General features: G+C 48.6%; 1 protein-coding gene across 1 annotated transcript; it reads right to left on the bottom strand.

The window, feature by feature from the left end:
• Positions 1 to 16,387: 16,387 nt before the first annotated feature.
• Positions 16,388 to 17,218, bottom strand: LOC136465622 (uncharacterized). The gene is made up of 2 exons (XM_066464281.1): positions 16,910 to 17,218; positions 16,388 to 16,795 (listed from the first exon to the last, which is right to left on the bottom strand). The coding sequence occupies exons 1-2, from the start codon at positions 17,216 to 17,218 to the stop codon at positions 16,388 to 16,390; spliced, it is 717 nt and encodes a 238-aa protein (XP_066320378.1).
• Between the last annotated feature and the right edge of the window lie 203 nt (positions 17,219 to 17,421).

Raw genomic sequence — 17,421 nt, 5'->3', positions numbered from 1 at the left:
TTATGGCCTTGTTTAGATTGTAAATTTTTGCAATCTGGATACGGTAGCATATTTCGTTTGTATTTGATAAACTTTATTCGATCATGGACTAACTAGGCTCAAAAGATTCGTCTCATAATTTACAATTAAACTGTGCAATTAATTATTTTTTTACCTACATTTAATGCTCCATACATGCGTCCAAAAATTGATGTGATGGAGAGAAAGTGAAAAAACTTGGAACTTTGGGGTAATCTAAACAAGGCCTATCATGAGGTATCATACTTCTGTAATTGAGTTTTCAGCGACTGCCTGCCATGTAGACTTTCGTCACTCATGTGCTGAACCATGTTTTTCAGATGTTTTCAGAAGATGAGAGATCAAAATTGGTGGTTGATGCACATAAATATGCACGTGAGATGGGTTGGAGCTCTGCCTTGAAGGCCTTCAAAGAAATGGTCTCTGCCTATGAAGTTAGGAATGAGAAAAAAAATACTATTGAGGAATTTGGTCACGGAGGCTAAGGAGCGAATGAATTTAAAAGATATCTGAATGTAGCTGAAGAGAAGTTGCCGAGCGTGGTAGCATGTGATGCCTTAGAAAGTTGGTGGCTGAAGAAGATGGATGTGCAGACAGATAGCCCAAATTCTGTCAACTAAACTGATCTTTATTCTGTGGGCACAATGTTTATTATTGTAAATCACAAAAAAAATGTTTATTATTGTGGAACATTTGCTCTGTATGTTTGGAAACATCGCGGCGTTGTATTAGCAGTTTGTCTTGGAACACTGCACTCGGTTGCCTTGGAACTTGGAAGTTGGGACATTGTGACTATCAATGCGTGATCTGATCGCCTTATATTTACTAGAATCATGCCACGCACGGGAAGAAAGAAATATTATCAATGTCTATCTAACAACTCAGATGTTTTAGCATCCGGTAACACTCTTTTTTTCCTCCATAGATACTGTTCATCTTCCTTCTCTCTTCTCTTCCTCCTCAGCAAAAATCACAAGTAACAAATCATAGATCACAAGTAATAATTTTTTTTATTAAGGACAGACAATTTGGTGGGCGGTGACGCAGTTGGGTAAGAAGAAGCTCGTCGGAGATGAGGAAGATGCCGGGTGCGGCCACGGCATGGGGACGGGCGCAGGCGCGGCGGGCGTTTCCGCGGCAAAAAAAAAAAAGCGTGTGTAACCAGAACCCAAAACACATGGATGTGATATAACATTTATGTAGATATCATTTGCAGAAGGGAGATCTTCAAAGGCAAATGTTTTCGTTGTCGATGAGAAACTTGTATCATCATCCTCAGATCCTATTGGCCCTGGCCCAATAAAACATCACGTTAAACCCCAAATCTAACAAATATAATCTATGATCTACTATAAGAGACATGCATAATTCCAAATTCTATTTTCTATTGCTGAACCACTGGAAAATATTCTGATTTGCTTACCTCTTTTCAGTAGCGTGCCGTGGTCAATCTGCAGTGCCTGCACAAAGGCTGTGATCAGTAGCTTCCCGTGTTGGGGAACGTCAGCTCCGGTCTGATTTTGGGGCTCGGGTTTCCACCGTCTGCAGCGAGGTGCACTTGAATCTGCAGGATATAAGGGCCAGGACTTCCTCGCTGGCCTGGTGTGACACCGCGCCTACAAGATTCCACAGAAGCAGGCAGCGAACAACTTGGCCTTGCTTGTCGATCGTGCGGTGGAGGCCTTTCCGACGCGGTGGAGACCTACTGATACGGCAGGCGGCGGGCGACTTGGTGAGGATGAAGGCGAGGGCGAGCGGCAAGGGCGTGCCGCTGCGCTGTGGGATTCAGATGCGCCGAGGCTAGTGATAGGGGCTTTCGTTGAGGACGGGGAAGGCGAGTGGCTGGGCTGCATGCGCGTCATTGGGGCGGGCGTGGTGGCGTCGGTGCGGCATCTGAGCGGTTTCTTTTCTTTTTTTCATAGCGACTATTGCGCGATGTGCTAGCGTGCCGGGCTGGGGGGAGACGGTGCCGCGGGGCAAAGGGAAGAGGGGAGGCTGAGCTGCGCGGAGCCAAGAGGGGAGAGAGCCGCATAGACGCGCCACCTTGCACGCTCTCCTCCGCAGCCACAGCGGCCGCGTCGCCTTGACGCTCCTGCCCGCCGCTGTCGGCGACGTGCTGCCGATGAGTTCACGCCGCGCAGCCGCTGTTACCAGCACGTCGAGCACGGCAAGCGGTCCTCATCGCGAGCACCTGGAGACGGCCCATCATTTGAGGTAGCTATGGAGTTCGAGACGTGGACGGAGGCAGTTGCAGCTCGTTCCCGACGTGGACTCGAACTCTGCTTCGTTTCGTTGTGACCGGAGAGGAGGAACGGGCCTATGATTTGACGCAGATGATACCCTTTCATATTTTTTTTAGGTGTAGATAGACGGGAGAAAATATCATTGGCCACCTACATCAACTGCTGCTGCAAGGCTATCATAAGTTCATAACGAAAGTCCTGTGCAGAAGGCTAAGTAGAAAGAGCCGGAACTATACCATTTCTTTTATCAGAAGATTATTTAACACCGATAGAGGCTTTTCTTCCGCGGTCCATTGATGACATTACTTATCTTTTACTGTTTCCCCTGTGCACCCATGCAAAATATAAACGTTGAACAGTCCACGCATACATAGTGGCCGACTGTACACCAGACAAGAATAATAAACGAAAGACAGGAACGACAGAAAGAAAGGCTTACTCCCAAGTACGGAGATCACGTTGGTAGCTACACTCTGACCAATCTATACTCTCTTTTAGGATTATTCACAGCTAGAGAACAGACTTTAGAACGATATCTCAATTTAACATTAGTCTCGATATTTTTTGGTTGGTAATACCAATCGGGACTAAAGGTTCCTGCCCAACGGCTACTGCGGCAGACATTTGCTGCAGGGGACCTTTAGTCCCGGTTGGAGCTACCAACCGGGACTAAAGGTTAACTTTTACTCCCGGTTGGTCCTCCAACCGGGAGTAAAAGTCTACTCCCGGCTGGAGGCTACGTCCGGAACTAGAAATGGATCTTTAGTCCCGGTTGCTGTCTCCAACCGGGACTAAAGCTTGAAACTGTAACAGGCAGTCTTTTGAGCCGGGACTGACAGCGTGCTATCCCGGTTGCATTTATTACCGTGCTCTAAGCTCTAAGCTCTAAAGCTATAAGTTTTAGTCTTGGTTGCATTTATTGCCGTGCTTTACTTGTACTAGAAAGCTTAGAGCTTGAAACTTCAGTCGGGACTAAAGCTTAGAGCTTGAAACTCCAACCGGGACCCATATGCATGTTTCAAGCTTTTAGTCCCGGTTGTCGTGCTTGCATTTGTATGTAGGAATTGAAACTCCAACCGGGACTAAAGTAGCAATAAGAAACGAAGACGTACTTGATGGTGCTTTACTTGTACCTGCTTGCATTTACGAGCTTTAGTCCCGGCTTGCATTTACCTGCTTGCATTTACGAGCTTTAGTCCCGGCTTGCATTTACCTGCTTGCATTTATTGCTGACACCGAAAACGAAGACCTTTAGTCCCGGCTGGTCCGATGCAACTGAACACGACCAAATCAATTAGTCCCGGCTGGTATTACGAGCCGAGACTAAAGGTATACCTTTAGTCCCGGCTGGTATTATCAGCCGGGACTAAAGGTCTTTTAGTCCCGGGCGTTTACAGGAGCCTCGATGGGCCGGCCCAGTATGCAATATGCTGGAATTGCAGGCCAGTCCCACCTATTAGCACCACCTTGCTTGCTCAGAAGAGTGAAAGCTAACTTAAAAGCTCAGCTCTCGAACCATGCAGCACGAACTTGAACAGGATTATACCGCTGATCCTTGACTAAAGGTCTTTCGTACTATAGTTTATACAAAATGTTGAACATTATAAACGTACGTATATTCTAGCAGCGTAGAATGCGTATTCAAAAACCAAAACGAATCATCAATTAAAAACAGGAAAAAAAAGGAAAATAGAAATAGAAACAAAAAAAAACCTGGTAGCAGTGTGAAAATAGAAAAAAAGGAAAATAGAAATAGAAACAAAAAAAGGAAAAAAAACCTTTAGTCCCAGTTGGGGTTACCAACCGGGACTAAAGGGTGCGGCCATGTTTGCTCGGCTGGAGGGCCTTTAGTCCCGGTTGGTAACACCAACCGGGACTAAAGGTTCCTCTTTAGTCCCGGCTCGATGACCCGGGATTGAAGGTTCCACCTTTAGTCCCGGGATCGTTGTTCCGGCACGGTAACCGGGACTAAAGGCCGTTACCGCCGGGACAACAAGACAACAAGGCCATCCTGTAGTAGTGATTATTATTTGACTGAATAATCAACTACTTACATTATATGCTTATCCACTCCCTTATATATCGAGGATCTCTTCTAGGCGCGAAGCGATTCGTTAATAGTCCTTGCAGGGCAAGGTTGTCTCCACAAACCTTCTTGGCAAGCAAAACAAGCTTAACAATGCAACTAAAAATAGGAAAATATTTCTGGGTTTTCTTAATTTGTGGCTAACTAAAAACTTAAACTCGAGAAAGCTTTCACATAAACTTGAGAGAGAGTGAGAGACTTGAGCAAGAGAGAATCATGAGAGTTTGAGGGTGGAAGAGAGGCACCCGTTCATGGCTTATTATAGCCATGAGGGCTGGTGGGGTGTGGCCACCAAGGGGGTGTCGGTCAAAACACCCCCCCCCCCCAAAAAAAAAACAATCCCCATCTTCAAAAAATCAAATTTAACACTTCTCTAGATTGACAAAAGCAAAAACAAAAGTTGAAAATGTCAAATTCTGTTGTTCTAGGCCTTAGCCTTCGAACACTAGGCTGCTGCTCGAACTACTGAAAAGCACGGATAAACCGAAAGAAAGGAACAATGGAGGGGCGATAGGTACATGTGTATTAATCAAGGAACGAGGGTTCCATCCTCCTTCTTACAGCTTGTTCGTTGGTTGGTTTCTGGCTGATAAGCCCGGCTGGTGCTGATTTGCTGTGAGAGGAAAATACTGTACCATGGCTGATAAGCCCTGGCTGAAACCAACAAGCGAACAGACTGTTAAACTGCTCTCATGGAGCCCGATTTATATATATCTGTATCTTTTACAAAGACCAAAATGTCCTTCTAACTACCTAGATACCTGAGCATATTCCTCTTCGCTGTAGGAGCATTTGGTCCATTCTGCTTACGACCCCCCTCGGTGAACGCCTTCTTCTGTTGGGCCCCCCTCGCATCCTGCCGAAAGGGTGAAAGCCAATAACAACGATAGACCTGCGAGACAGCGCGTCATATCATATCGGTTGGCTTACGGCAAACTGAAAGGCCTTCACCAGCGCGACACTCTGCAATGGATTGCTGGCCTGTATGAAGAAAGCTGTGGGTAACCTTTGCCAGCGGTATCGCCGGAGGACCGTTTTGGTCTTAGCAGGCGAAACGTCGGCCGACAATTCCTTTGGCCAAAGGTTTCGTCAAAGGACCATCTGGCCCCCACGGGTGAAACATTGGTCATAAACTTTTCTGCGCTCCTACACAGGCCGGGTGAAAGCCAACAATTCCTTTCGCCACCGATTTCGCCGATGGACCATCTGGCCTCCGCAGGCGAAACAACGGACGAAAGACGTTTCTCATAGAAGGGGGCCCTAAACCTTACGGCATCCCCCAACGGTAGCCCCTCAGCGCCCTCTTACGCTGCTTGAGTCAAAAGAAGGCGTCGTCACCTGCCAGCTTTTGAATCTATGGCGCCTTCCCCAAGGATGCGAAACGTTTGGCTTGTCAGATTTCGTATTAATTTAATTTGCTAAAAAAATTATTATTATTATTACTACTATATATTTTGGTAGACCCTTGTTTTTATTTTGTCTATTTATTATTGTTTTAGACTGAATCGACGAGACGTTTGGTGTAACGGCTAGTTTCTGCGCCCCTTGGTTTTGGTGCCGTGACTCTTGGCCTTCTCCTGGACAGCTATATATACCGCCACCCATTTGACAGTTTGAAGGTGCGCCTCTTCTGCTCCGGCCTTCACGATCGTACTTGAAGCCTTCTGTGCTTTCATCTAGGGTTTTGCATCTTGCTGGGAATCGGAGCTTTCTATCCGTCTTTCGGCTAGGTAAGTTTATCTCTTGGCTTTCGTTTTCCTTTGCTTTTCGACTTATTTTGTTCCTTTACTTCCGTATTTTTGTTTCGTTTTGAGATTTCGCCATCTCTCTAGATGGCTCGCTCGGTAGAGGTTGCTTCGCCGTCCGGCTCGATCGTTAAGCGGAAACGAAAATGACTCAGGGTCTTTTGGTCGAAAGGCTGCTGACAAAGCAACTAGTAGTTCGTCTGGTTCGTCAGATTCGACTAACGGTGGTAGCTCAGGCTCCTCTCGCCGAAACATGAGTGGCTCTCGTGTCTTCTGAGAATGCCGAAAGCGCTCACCCGGTCCGATCGATCGAACAGCGTGAATCTGACACGTCAGAGCAGGTGTCGGTTACCGAATCCGTTAGTAATTCGCCTGCACTGGCTCCGGTTGGCAATACCTTCATCCTTGGCCGGTCTAAAGTCACTCATAAGCAGATACAAGATTTTGTGAACAAGGGTTACTTGGCTCCGGACAGCCTGGGCTGTTCTCTGTTTCGGCCTCCTGGCGATGAGCTAGTGGCAGGGGCGAAACCTTATGATGCAGTTGTCTTCCGTGACTTTTTCGTCGGGCCTGCAGTTTCCTCTTGAGCCGTTTGTTTCGGATGTTCTGGAACGTTTTGGAGTGCAGCTTCATCAGCTGACTCCTAACGCCATTGCTCGCCTGAGCGTTTTCACTATGGCCATGAAGATGACAGGCTCTAAATTGTTGGTTGATACTTTCGCTCGCTTGTACAAAATTTAGTAGCGCCGGAACAAGATTCGGAATCCCGATACAGATGAGGAGGTGTATTCGGATTTTGGTGCATATATTTTTGTTCCTAAAAGGATGGAAGATGGCGGTGGCCTCATGCCTACCTTTCGGAGCAAGTGGCCACATTGGGCCCAGTATTGGTTCTATCATTTTGTGTGCTCTGACTCAGATATTGCGGATGCCGAGGCGAATGGAAAATAGCAGATGGACGGATTAGGTGCCTGCCGATTTTACTGGTGAGCCGTCGTCGGGTTGACATTTTGTGCCGCGCGACGCAAATTAATGGATCCATCAATACATGGCGAACGTGTCATGAGACCGGCGGCTGAGAGCTGACCGCTACCAACAACAGTTGACACAAGTTTCTCAAAAAAAAAAAACAACAGTTGACACAATCATATTTATTTATATTACATGATGACTAGCCGATCGGAGGCCATACCTCTCCAGATGTGCACTGCAGGAGATACACTGCATGTGCATGTCAATACATGCATCTGTGCAGATGCAGATAGATGGTAAGACGGGTATTAATGAAATGAAATGGATGATACTCAACGGTTGCGGTTGCGGTTGCAGCAGGCATGTGCAGAAAAAGGCGCGCATTGTATTGTATTCAGCTAGTGTATATGATATGCCTATATAGGAAGCTTCAGGTTGCATTCTTGGCATGGCTCAACACAAGAATACAATTCTAAATACACTCTAGGTCAAAATATCCAAAGTTTAACCACTTATATAGATAAAATTTTACTTTTTACGCCAAATAAATATATTATATTATATCTAATAATATTTATTTGATGTCATGACTATTTATACTTTTTATATATAATTGTTCAAATTTAATGTTGGAATATATGTAAAGAGAGGAGTGTGGAGCTCTTTAGTCCCACATTGGTTGGGAAAGTGGAGGTACCCATGCTTAAATATGGAAGTCTCTCCACTTTCTCAAATCTAGTGTGAGGAGGAGAAAAGAAGACCACATGCATGCGCTCGCTCAACTCACTGGTCGGTCGTAATCTAGCCCCTAGCCTTGCGAGGGCATGGCCTCCTTTTACGGTTTTAGTTTTTGGTTACTTGGCGTTTGCATGCACCGGCGATCAGGAGCAGGTCTCCAGAACCCTCTTCCTTTCGATCTTGCAGAGGGAGAGGACTAGTAAGTTCTTTGGGAGGTGCTCTTTGCGCGACTGCTCCCAACTTCCACAACAGGTCATCTTCCATCCAAGTCAAGCAATGCTAAGTCCCAGTGTATTCGTCGTCAGCTACTTCGAGCTCTTCTTCCACCGTTCATCGATGACTTCATCACTACTACAGAAAACTTTTTCCGAGGCAATCATTTTGGGTTAACAAAGGCGGGCAAAGCGTCTGTCTTCGGTTAATCCATTAACGAAGGCGGAAGATACCCACCTCCATTAATGCTTATTAACGGAGGCGGTCACCCTAAGCAACCCGCCTTCGTTAATGGCTATTTTCACATACGGTCAATATATCAACAAAAAATTAGGAAACAAAGGTCACTACTAGGTTGAAAGTCACTGAACCTGCAGTGAGTATCATGCTCTTATTGTCAGATAGAGGCTTGACCCAAATAGTGACCTTCATCCTCACTATCATCTCTAGTCTTGACCCGGTTGTGATATCTTATCATTGTCAGATCAGTCCGGAAACTGACAGTAATATGCAAGCCTATCACCGTTGATTACCCTCTGCCTTGGTCTGATTCTAGCATCGGAGTAGTGATTACACTACACGGTCTTTTTTAACTGTCACCCTAAAACTTGCATCATTTAAAAATAGGTTAATTTGATTTATTTATATATTTATGTGACCATTAAAACTTAGAGAAATAATAACTTTTGTTAAATTAAAATCAACTATAAGGTCTAGCTATATGTTTGTGCATTCATGCTGATGCATATTTATTTCTGTGATGCTTGAGTTTGATCAAAACTGCAAAAGGATTTAAATTTGAGTTGAATTTGGTTTTGAAAATGTGCTTAGGAAAAAGAAAAGGAATTCTTTTTCCCCTTTCTCCCTCTCTCGGCTTTTGGCCCGCTCGGCCTTTTTCCCTTCCCGCTGCCAGCCGCTGCCCTGCTCCCTCCTCGTCCGTTTTCCTTCCGCAGGCTGAGCTCCCGCGCTTGGGCTGGCCCAGCAGCAGTACGAGCGCCGCTCCTCTCTCTCTTGGCGCTGACAGCCCGGCCCCGCGCTTGGAGTCGCCGACACCCCAGGCCCGCGTGTCAGTCGCATCTTCCTCCTCTCGTATGCGAGCCGGACTCGCCAAGGGATGGAAATCCACCGCCGAACCCGATTCCTTAGCGTGCGCACCACTCTCCAAGCCCCCATAAATAGCGCCCCTGTGTCCGCTGCCTCCCTATCGAACCCTAGAGCAAGCCGCCGTCCTCACCTCGACCTCGCAGCAGCCGCAACCCTAAGCGCCGTCGCCGAGCTCGCTTTGTTGTTCCTCCGCTTCAACATCGCCGTAAGCCCTTCGCCGAGTTTTGCATCGAGTTTTTGAAGTCACCAAGGCCTTCGCCTCTCTTTTTCTCGTTTTGGTTCGCTCACCACGCGTCGCCGACGTCTGCAGGAGAGATTCGCCGCTATCGTTCCGAGCCGCTCGTCATCTTCGATCCATCCCCGCCTTCGTTTTTGATCTTGGTGAGTTCGTAGTTCCCTCCTCTTTCGTTCCGTACCGGTCCCGAGTCAAACCGTGGCCTGTACCGCCGAATCAACGAACACTGGCGAGGTATTCTCGCCGTCGGCCATGGAAACCGCTGTGCCGGCTTTCTTCACCTGCCGGCAATCTCTCTCTCCCTCCCTAGGTTCTAATCAGAGTTGTTCAAATTAGATCCAACCATCCAGATCACGACATACCCTTCCCGCTGTTACTTTTGCATATGAGCCCCTCTAGTTTGCTGATTTTAAACCCACGGTCCACTCTAGATTCACAATCCCAATTTTGATTTATTTTAATTTGAATTAAATTCCACTTCATTATAGTTTTGCCACTAGTTTTATTTAAGCTATAACTTCTTCGTTTTAACTCTGTTTTGATCCGTTCAAGTTACATTAGATTCGTAATTGCGTAATCTACATGTTCATACCACTGTTAAATATGTTTTTAACTTTTGAAATTCGAGATTAGTTTTAATCTATTATTTCATTAAAGGAAATCTTGTTTAATTCATAACTTCTTTGTTATAGCTTCGATTTTCGTGATCTTCACACCTATGTGTTCATAGCGCGACGTAGATTCATTTTATAACCTTTTCATCTTGATTATATGTTGTTGGTGTACTGTTCTAATCTATAGCATTTGTTTGTTATGTATGATTGCTTCTGAATGCTTGTATAGACGGTGAGCAATTCGTGGGTGATCAAGAGTACTACTTTGACGAGCAGGATCAATAGGAACACTTTGATCGAGGCAAGTATAGCATGGGACTATCCTTGTTTCCTATTAACCTTAATACATTTAATTCATACATGCATGTGTCACCTTGATAAGGATTTCCTAGAATTGTACTTATGCTTTGACTCTTATGGGATATTGCATTGGATAGCTAATGCTAGTGCTCAACGAAACCATGATCTTGTAACTTGACTAATGGTATATGCAATAAACATTAAAATATAACTTTTTAGCAACTTGATAAAAGGAGGCTGGAGTATTTAGTTACTTTCTAAATGCTTCAGATTCCTCTCCCTATGGACTTATCTATAAGTGATCATCCGAGACTTACAGTACAACTGTGAGGGCCACATGGCTCTGGATTTATTCAAGGTTGAGGATATTTTCTAGCTTGTTAGTGGTTACCTTCATGGCGCAAAAGGGGCTTATCGAATCAGGTATAGTGCAGCCTCTGTCTTTATGTGTATAGCCCGTGCGGAATGTGCCATTTAGAAGGGGAGCTCTACATCTGTTTGCCAATTAGAAACCTTACGGTCCAAACTTGTTAGACGAACTTTTGAAAGGTTTCATAGTGTACCCTGTCTGCTCACCTTGGTAGTGTTTTGGGGATTTGCAAACCCCGAGCAAAGGGGAAACACGACTATCGGTGCAGAAAGTGACCAACACGTAAATATTTATAGTTTTGCCGTACGTTGTGATCGGAGGTGGCCTAACACTCAATGACACAGGGTTTATACTGGTTTAGGCAACATGCTCTACGTCCAGTTTGAGTCAGTCGGTGACTTTATTCCTGAGCCTAGGTGCTCGAAGTTTGTAGTGGGGTTACAAACGAGAAGGAGAAAGATGGGGGGTACAAGACGTCCGGTCGGACTCTAGTCAGAGGAGCCGAGAGTGACGGGAGCCTCTGGACCACCTTACCGAGCAGGCGTCCCTGGTCGATTGGTCCCAGTCGGCTCTGACCGCGCCAGTCGGAGAAGAGCAGTGAGCTGGGGTTTGGCGCATCCCCAATCGAAGACACGGGTCAGAGTCAGAAGCGGTGTTTGGCCAGGCCTTCTGGTCGGAGAGGCCGTCTAGAGGCAGGCTGGAGACCAAATTGAGTGCTCCGGTCAAAGAGGCAGCCTGGAGTCGGAAGCGGGTGCCATTCCTCCTCGGCCAGGCCTTCCGGTCGGAGATTGGATCGCCCCTCTGGCTTGTCATTTAGGTACTTGGGTCGGCCCATGAGTTGCGCGTTTATCTACTTGGGCCAAGCCTTTGTTGGGAAGCCAGTCCGCGAGGGACCCCGGGTTTATGAACCCGACAGGAGCCCCCAAGCCCCCGGGCGATTCGGGCATAATCATCTGAGGGATTTTTGTATTAACGGTAGGTGTGCGCGAGCACACCCGCGGGTGTAGCCCCCCGAGCCCCTAGGCGATTCAGGCAGAATCATCTAGGGGGTTTTCATGTTGCTAGTGGGGGAGGTTTTCGTTTCATCAGCGGGTGCGCATGAGCGCACCCACGAGTGTAGCCCCCGAGCCCTAGAGTGGTTCGAGTAGAATCGTCTAGGGGTTTTTTCAGCAGGCGTGTGTGCGTGTTTTTAGTCAAGACAGAGTCATCAACCAAGGCATCAGTGTGCACCATGGGATCGGGCAAGTTAGAGTCGTGGATCCTGGCGTCAATGCGCGCCGTGGGATCGGGAGAGTAGGAGTTGTGGATCTTGACGTCGGTGCGCACCGTGGGATAGAGGCAGTTAGTTTAGGGATTAGGCGAGATGGAGCTCGCAGATCCTGATGGGGCGAGTTCAGGGTCACAGACCTAGGTGTTTTGGTGTGCAGTTGAGGCATAGCCGAGGGATGGGGCGAGTTCAGGGTTGTAGACCCAGGAATTTGGTGTGTAGTCAAAGCGTAGCCGAGGATGGGGCGAGTTCGGGGTCGTAGACCCAGGCGTTTGGTGTGCAGTCGAAGCGTAGTCAAGGGATGGGGCGAGTTCAGGGTCGTAGACCCAAGTGTTTTGGTGTCTTGAGCCCCCGAGCCCCGTTGGGCCTTGGTAGGGGTCAGTTTGAGTTTTGTGCGTTACCCCGTCCTCAGTTTCTCACAACCGGAGGGCTTGAGCTTTATCGCTTGCCTCGATCGCTCGGGCTCGAGTGACGTGCTCAGTGAGCTCGCTAAGGGGTATGATCGAGTGGAATCTAGGTCCGTCGTTCATGATGGGGTCGGCATAGCCCTCTTGTGACATTACACTGCTCCTTTATCTGCAACACGGTAGATGCCTAGGTCATTTTGGAGACCGACCCAGGTGGCCTACAGGCCTCCCCTCGATAGAGATTCTGTGGGCTTGGCAAGAGGTTTAGGATCGAACGAGAAGGTTGAGATGACCCTGTCTTCTTTGGGGCAGACTGGGCGAGGGCCGCATGGGGCTCATCTGTGTTTTCTCCCATGGCTCTATTTAACGCGAGGCAGCCTCAAACCCTTTGTGGGATGGCCTTCGAACCCTGGTCGGTCATTGCTTATGTTTGAATGAGGCAACTACTGCTTCATGACGCAACATGGAGCGTTGTGATGCATTTCCGCTGCATGTGTGATACCTTAGTTCCTGAGCCCCTGGGTGATTCAGGGCCGAATCATCTAGGGGGCACGAGTGTATGAAATGAATGCGTGTATGGATGTATGAAATGATTATAAAGAAGTAGCGGGGGTCGGTAGTGTTACCTTGATGACTCGAGTGACGGGGTTTGAAGAGCTCCAATCGAAAATGTCTGACCGGGACCCATGCTCGTCATTCGTGACGGAGTCGGCATGGCCTACATGGGGGTGTCCCTTTGCTTCTTACCTGTCTCTCGGTGTTTTCCTAAGCCATTCGATCAACTTTAGGAAGCCCGATGGTCTCGCCTGGCGGAGATCCCATTGTTTGGGTTTTTCCAAGTCCCACCTGGGGAGGCGGAGAGCCGCCTACGCGTGGTGATGCTTTGGTTTTTGCGCCCGACGTGCGGTAGTGATGGGCCATACCTAGGCCATGTCCTGTCTGACCAGGCATCGTTCTGTCTGACCAGGCATTGTTCCATTGGTCAGTGTGCGTCCCATCGGTCAGGGTGCGTCCCATCGTTTCCCATCCGTATTGATTGGGGGAAGGGAGAGAGTTTTTTGCTCTAATCTTTTGCCCTTCTCTAGCTATCATGTTTCCTCTTTAAATAGGGGAAAGAGAGGGCTTTTCATTGCAGTCCTTTGCTTGTTCTCCAACTGTTGCCTCTCCTCCTTCTTCATCCTCACCGAGAGTGCCTATATGTCGTGGCAGTTCCTAAGTGAGAGAGAGGGTAAGTGAGGGGCAGGACTTATAGATCCTTTCATGAATTCGGAATGCGATGTCGAGCTAGAGGCTGCCCGAGGTGGTGCTAGCCATCTTTGCCTAAGAAGGGGTGGCTTCCGCTAAAGGAGGTGGCATGCTGGATTCATCTACGAGGCCTTTTTTGGGATGGAGCTATGTGTGGATTTTTTCCGATGGATCTTCACCAGGCGAGCCTTGTCGGAGGGGAAGCTACCCAGGATCGTGCTGGTGGAGGGTTCCATGCCTATAGCTGCTCAGGTTGGAAAGTTCATAAAGTTTGATGAGATCTCTTCTAGCCATGGTGGCCATACCTTGGTGGCAGCGTCCCTGCCCAAGAGCTACCTCGACTGCATGAGAAGATCAGGAGCTCCATGCTCTTCTGCTAAGCATCTATGAGTGCAATGCCCTTGAGGTGCCTGTTGCGCTCACCGAAGTCGAGGGAGCGAAATCGGGCAGAGCCCTTGTGGCGGTGGTTATGTTCAGCGGTGTGTGTTGAGGCCTATCCTTTGGCATCAGGCGATGTCGTCGAGCAGCTGCAGTAGTATTTGGAGTAGAAGTAGTTAGAAAATATAATAGTTGAGTTCCTGGGGGAGCCCTTGGCGCCGTCCGTGGGGAAGACATTGTACGTTCAACACTTTTTGGTCATTGGATGGCCCACTTTCCCGCCACCTTCGCCATGGCGGGCTCAAGCGATATGACTCGCTTTGGCTCACTAGAGTTTCCCACACCCGCGGGTGTAGCCCCCATGTGAATAGTTTTTGTATCAATGAATACATCAGTTCTGTTTTTGTGATAGAATCACTATTTCTTCCTTGTTTTTTATCCTAGCATAGCCTTTGTTTTTATCCTTTCTTTTTTGCACCTGCCCATTAGTTCCATAGGCTGCAGCTTTTAAGAACCTAGGTATGGCCCGTGGGGCTTGGTTGCTCATAACCGTAGGTCGTGGCAGGGTGAGTTCGGTTAGGAGTAAGAATAAAGTCACGTAGGGCAATCAAAGGAATGGAATGCGCTTCAGTTTGGGGACGAAGTTATTACCATCTGATAGCAAAAAAGGGAGGTAGTATTTAGTATTGTACCCTCATGGAGCCCCCAAGCGACCTGGGCTAAAAGTGTTCAGGCTGGGGTGCTTTACAGGAGCAAGTGTTTGACTAAAAAGCGGTAAGACCAAATTTAGGGGAAACGACGTAGCTGTTCAATGTTCCAAGTGTTGGTGAGAATGTTGCCGTTGTCGTCCTCCAGTCGGTAGGTGCCTGGTCGGATCACTTCGGTCACCGTATAGGGTCCTTCCCATGGTGGAGAGAGCTTATGTTTTTCCATCGTTGATTGGGTCCTCCGAAGTATGAGATCACCGACTTCGAGGATCCCCCTCTGGTCTTCTTTCATGGTACCTGTGGAGAGTTTGCTGGTAGTGAGCGGAGCAGATGATGGTAGTCTCATGGGCCTCTTCGAGTAGGTCGACTGCATCTTGCTGAGCCTCCGTGGCTCGGTCATGGTCAAAAGCCTTCACTCTTGGGGCACCGTGGTCGAAGTCGGAGAGCAGCACTACTTTAGCTCCATAGGCCAGGAAGAAGGATGTGAACCCTGTGGATTGGTTCGGGTCGTTCTCAAGCTCCAAAGGATCGCTGGGACCTCTACAACCCATCACTCGGTGTACTTGTTGAGTCGGTCGAAGATGCGTGACTTAAGTCCTTGGAGGACCATGCCATTGACACGCTCGACTTGACCGTTAGTACGTGGGTGTCCGACCGAGGCCCAGTCGACCCTGATGCCATATCCATCACTGAAGTCTAGGAACTTCTTTCCAGTGAATTTAGTACCATGGTCAGTTATGATATAGTTAGAAACGCCGAACCGATAGATGATGTCGAGGAAGAATTTAACCGCCTCTTCCGAGCGGATGTTGGTGATGCGCTTGGCCTTTATCCACTTGGTGAACTTGTTGACTGCTACAAGTAGGTGAGTGAAGCCACTCCGGCCCTTTTTGAGGGGTCCTACCATGTTGAGGCCCCAGACTGCGAATGGCTAGGTGATAGGGATGGTTTGAAGTTCTTGTGCCGGCAAATGAGTTTGCCGAGCATAGAATTGACATCGCTCACACCTGCGGACGACCTCCTCTGCATCTCGTAGTACGGTGGGCCAGTAAAAACCTTGGCAAAAGGCTTTTTTGACCAGCGACCTCAGGGCCATGTGATGTCCGCAGATCCCGGCATGGACCTCAAGGAGGAGTTGCTTCCCCTGGTTGGTGGGGATGCACTGCATGAGCACCCCCGATGGACTCCATTTGTAGAGTTCATCACCGAGCGCGATGAAGGTCTTGGCACATCGAGCGATCCATCGCGCTTTAGTCCTTTCAGGTGGGAGAACCTCCTCGAGGAGGTAGGCGAGTAGTGGCGCTCACTAGTCGGTTTAATCGAGTGCTAATACGGTGATGTCAGTGGGTGATGTCGTCATAGAGGCACTAGGGTTGAAGCCCCGAGCGCCAGCTTGGCACCGGGGACAGAGCCCCTAGGCGCCGGCTTGGCGTCAGGGTCGGAGCCCCTGGGCGCCGGCTTGGCATCGGGGTGTGTCTGGATCAGACCTTCCAGGATGCGGGTGGATGGCTCATGGAGATTGTTGATGAAGACCCTGCTTGGGGATGGATCCTGCCTGGCAGCCAATTTTGCGAGAAAATCGGCGGCATCATTGTCCTTTCAGGGGACGGATGCAGCTCGATTCCCTGGAATTTGTCCTTGAGCTTGCGCACCTCTTGGCAATATGCCGCCATGAGGGGGCTTTTGCAGGAGGACTCCTTCATGACCTGATCAACGACCAGCTCTAAGTTGCCATGAACATAGAGTCATGTAGCACCAAGTTCGATGGCGATGCGTAGTCCGTTGATGAGGGCCTCGTACTCGATGGCATTTTTTGAGGCTGAAAAGTGGAGGCAGATGGCGTAGCGGAGCCTACTCTCATCTGAGGAGATCAGAACCACTCTTGCCCCCGATCTAGGCACCATGATGGACCCATTGAAGTACATTGTCCAGTACTCGTGGGTGATGTCTGGGGTCGGTAGCTGGACCTCCATCCATTTAGCAACAAAATCCATGAGAGCTTGAAACTTAATGGCAATACAGGGGATATACCTGATGTCGTGGCCCATGAGTTCGAGTGCCCACTTGGAGATCCACCCCGCGGCGTCGCAGTTGTGGACGATGTCTCCGAGTGGGTATGAAGTGACGACTGTGACTTCGTGGTCGGTGAAGTACTACAGGAGCTTCCGGGTCGCCATCAGCACAGCATATAGGAGCTTCTGCACCTGGGGGTACTGGACCTTGGGGTCGGTGAGTACCTCCACAACGAAGTATATGGGCCACTAGACCTTAAGGTGGTGTCCTGGTTCCTCCCTTTCGACGACCAGGGCGGCGCTTACCACATGGTTGCTGGCCGCAACGTTGATGAGGAGGGGTTCTCCTCGTTCAGGAGCGACGAGGATTAGGGCCGACATCAGGGACGCTTTGAGGCTCTCTAGAGCCTGCCGAGCTTCCTCAGTCCTAACGAAGGCGTCTATCTTTTTGAGGAGCTTATAGAGTGGCATCCCTTGTTCACCGAGCCAAGAGATGAACCGGCTCAGAGCAGCTAGATAGCCGGTGAGCCGTTGCATGCCCTTGACGTTGCGTATGGGGCCCATGTTGGAAATGGCTGTGATTTTTTTAGGGTTGGCCTCGATGCCATGATCGAATACAATGTATCCTAGCAGCTTCCCCTTTGGAACCCCGAAAACACATTTCTCAGGATTCAATCTGATGTTGAACCTTTGGAGGTTCATGAATGTTGTGACCAAGTTTGCGATCAGGTCACAAGCTTAAGCCATTTTGACCACAATGTCATCAA

Source organism: Miscanthus floridulus, chromosome 7 (assembly GCF_019320115.1).
Source record: "Miscanthus floridulus cultivar M001 chromosome 7, ASM1932011v1, whole genome shotgun sequence".
In the NCBI taxonomy this organism is placed as follows: Eukaryota; Viridiplantae; Streptophyta; class Magnoliopsida; order Poales; family Poaceae; genus Miscanthus; species Miscanthus floridulus.
Note: the sequence above shows the minus strand (reverse complement) of the source record. Positions and strands in the feature narration are given on the sequence as shown.

What these genes read in the sequence shown, in the direction of transcription:
- LOC136465622 (XM_066464281.1), bottom strand. Translation starts at nt 17,218, where the DNA reads ATGGGCCCCATACGCAACGTCAAGGGCATGCAACGGCTCACCGGCTAT. An exon ending in AACCAGGACACCACCTTAAG is followed by an intron (nt 16,796 to 16,909) that starts GTCTAGTGGCCC and finishes AAGCTCCTGTAG; the next exon opens with TACTTCACCGACCACGAAGT.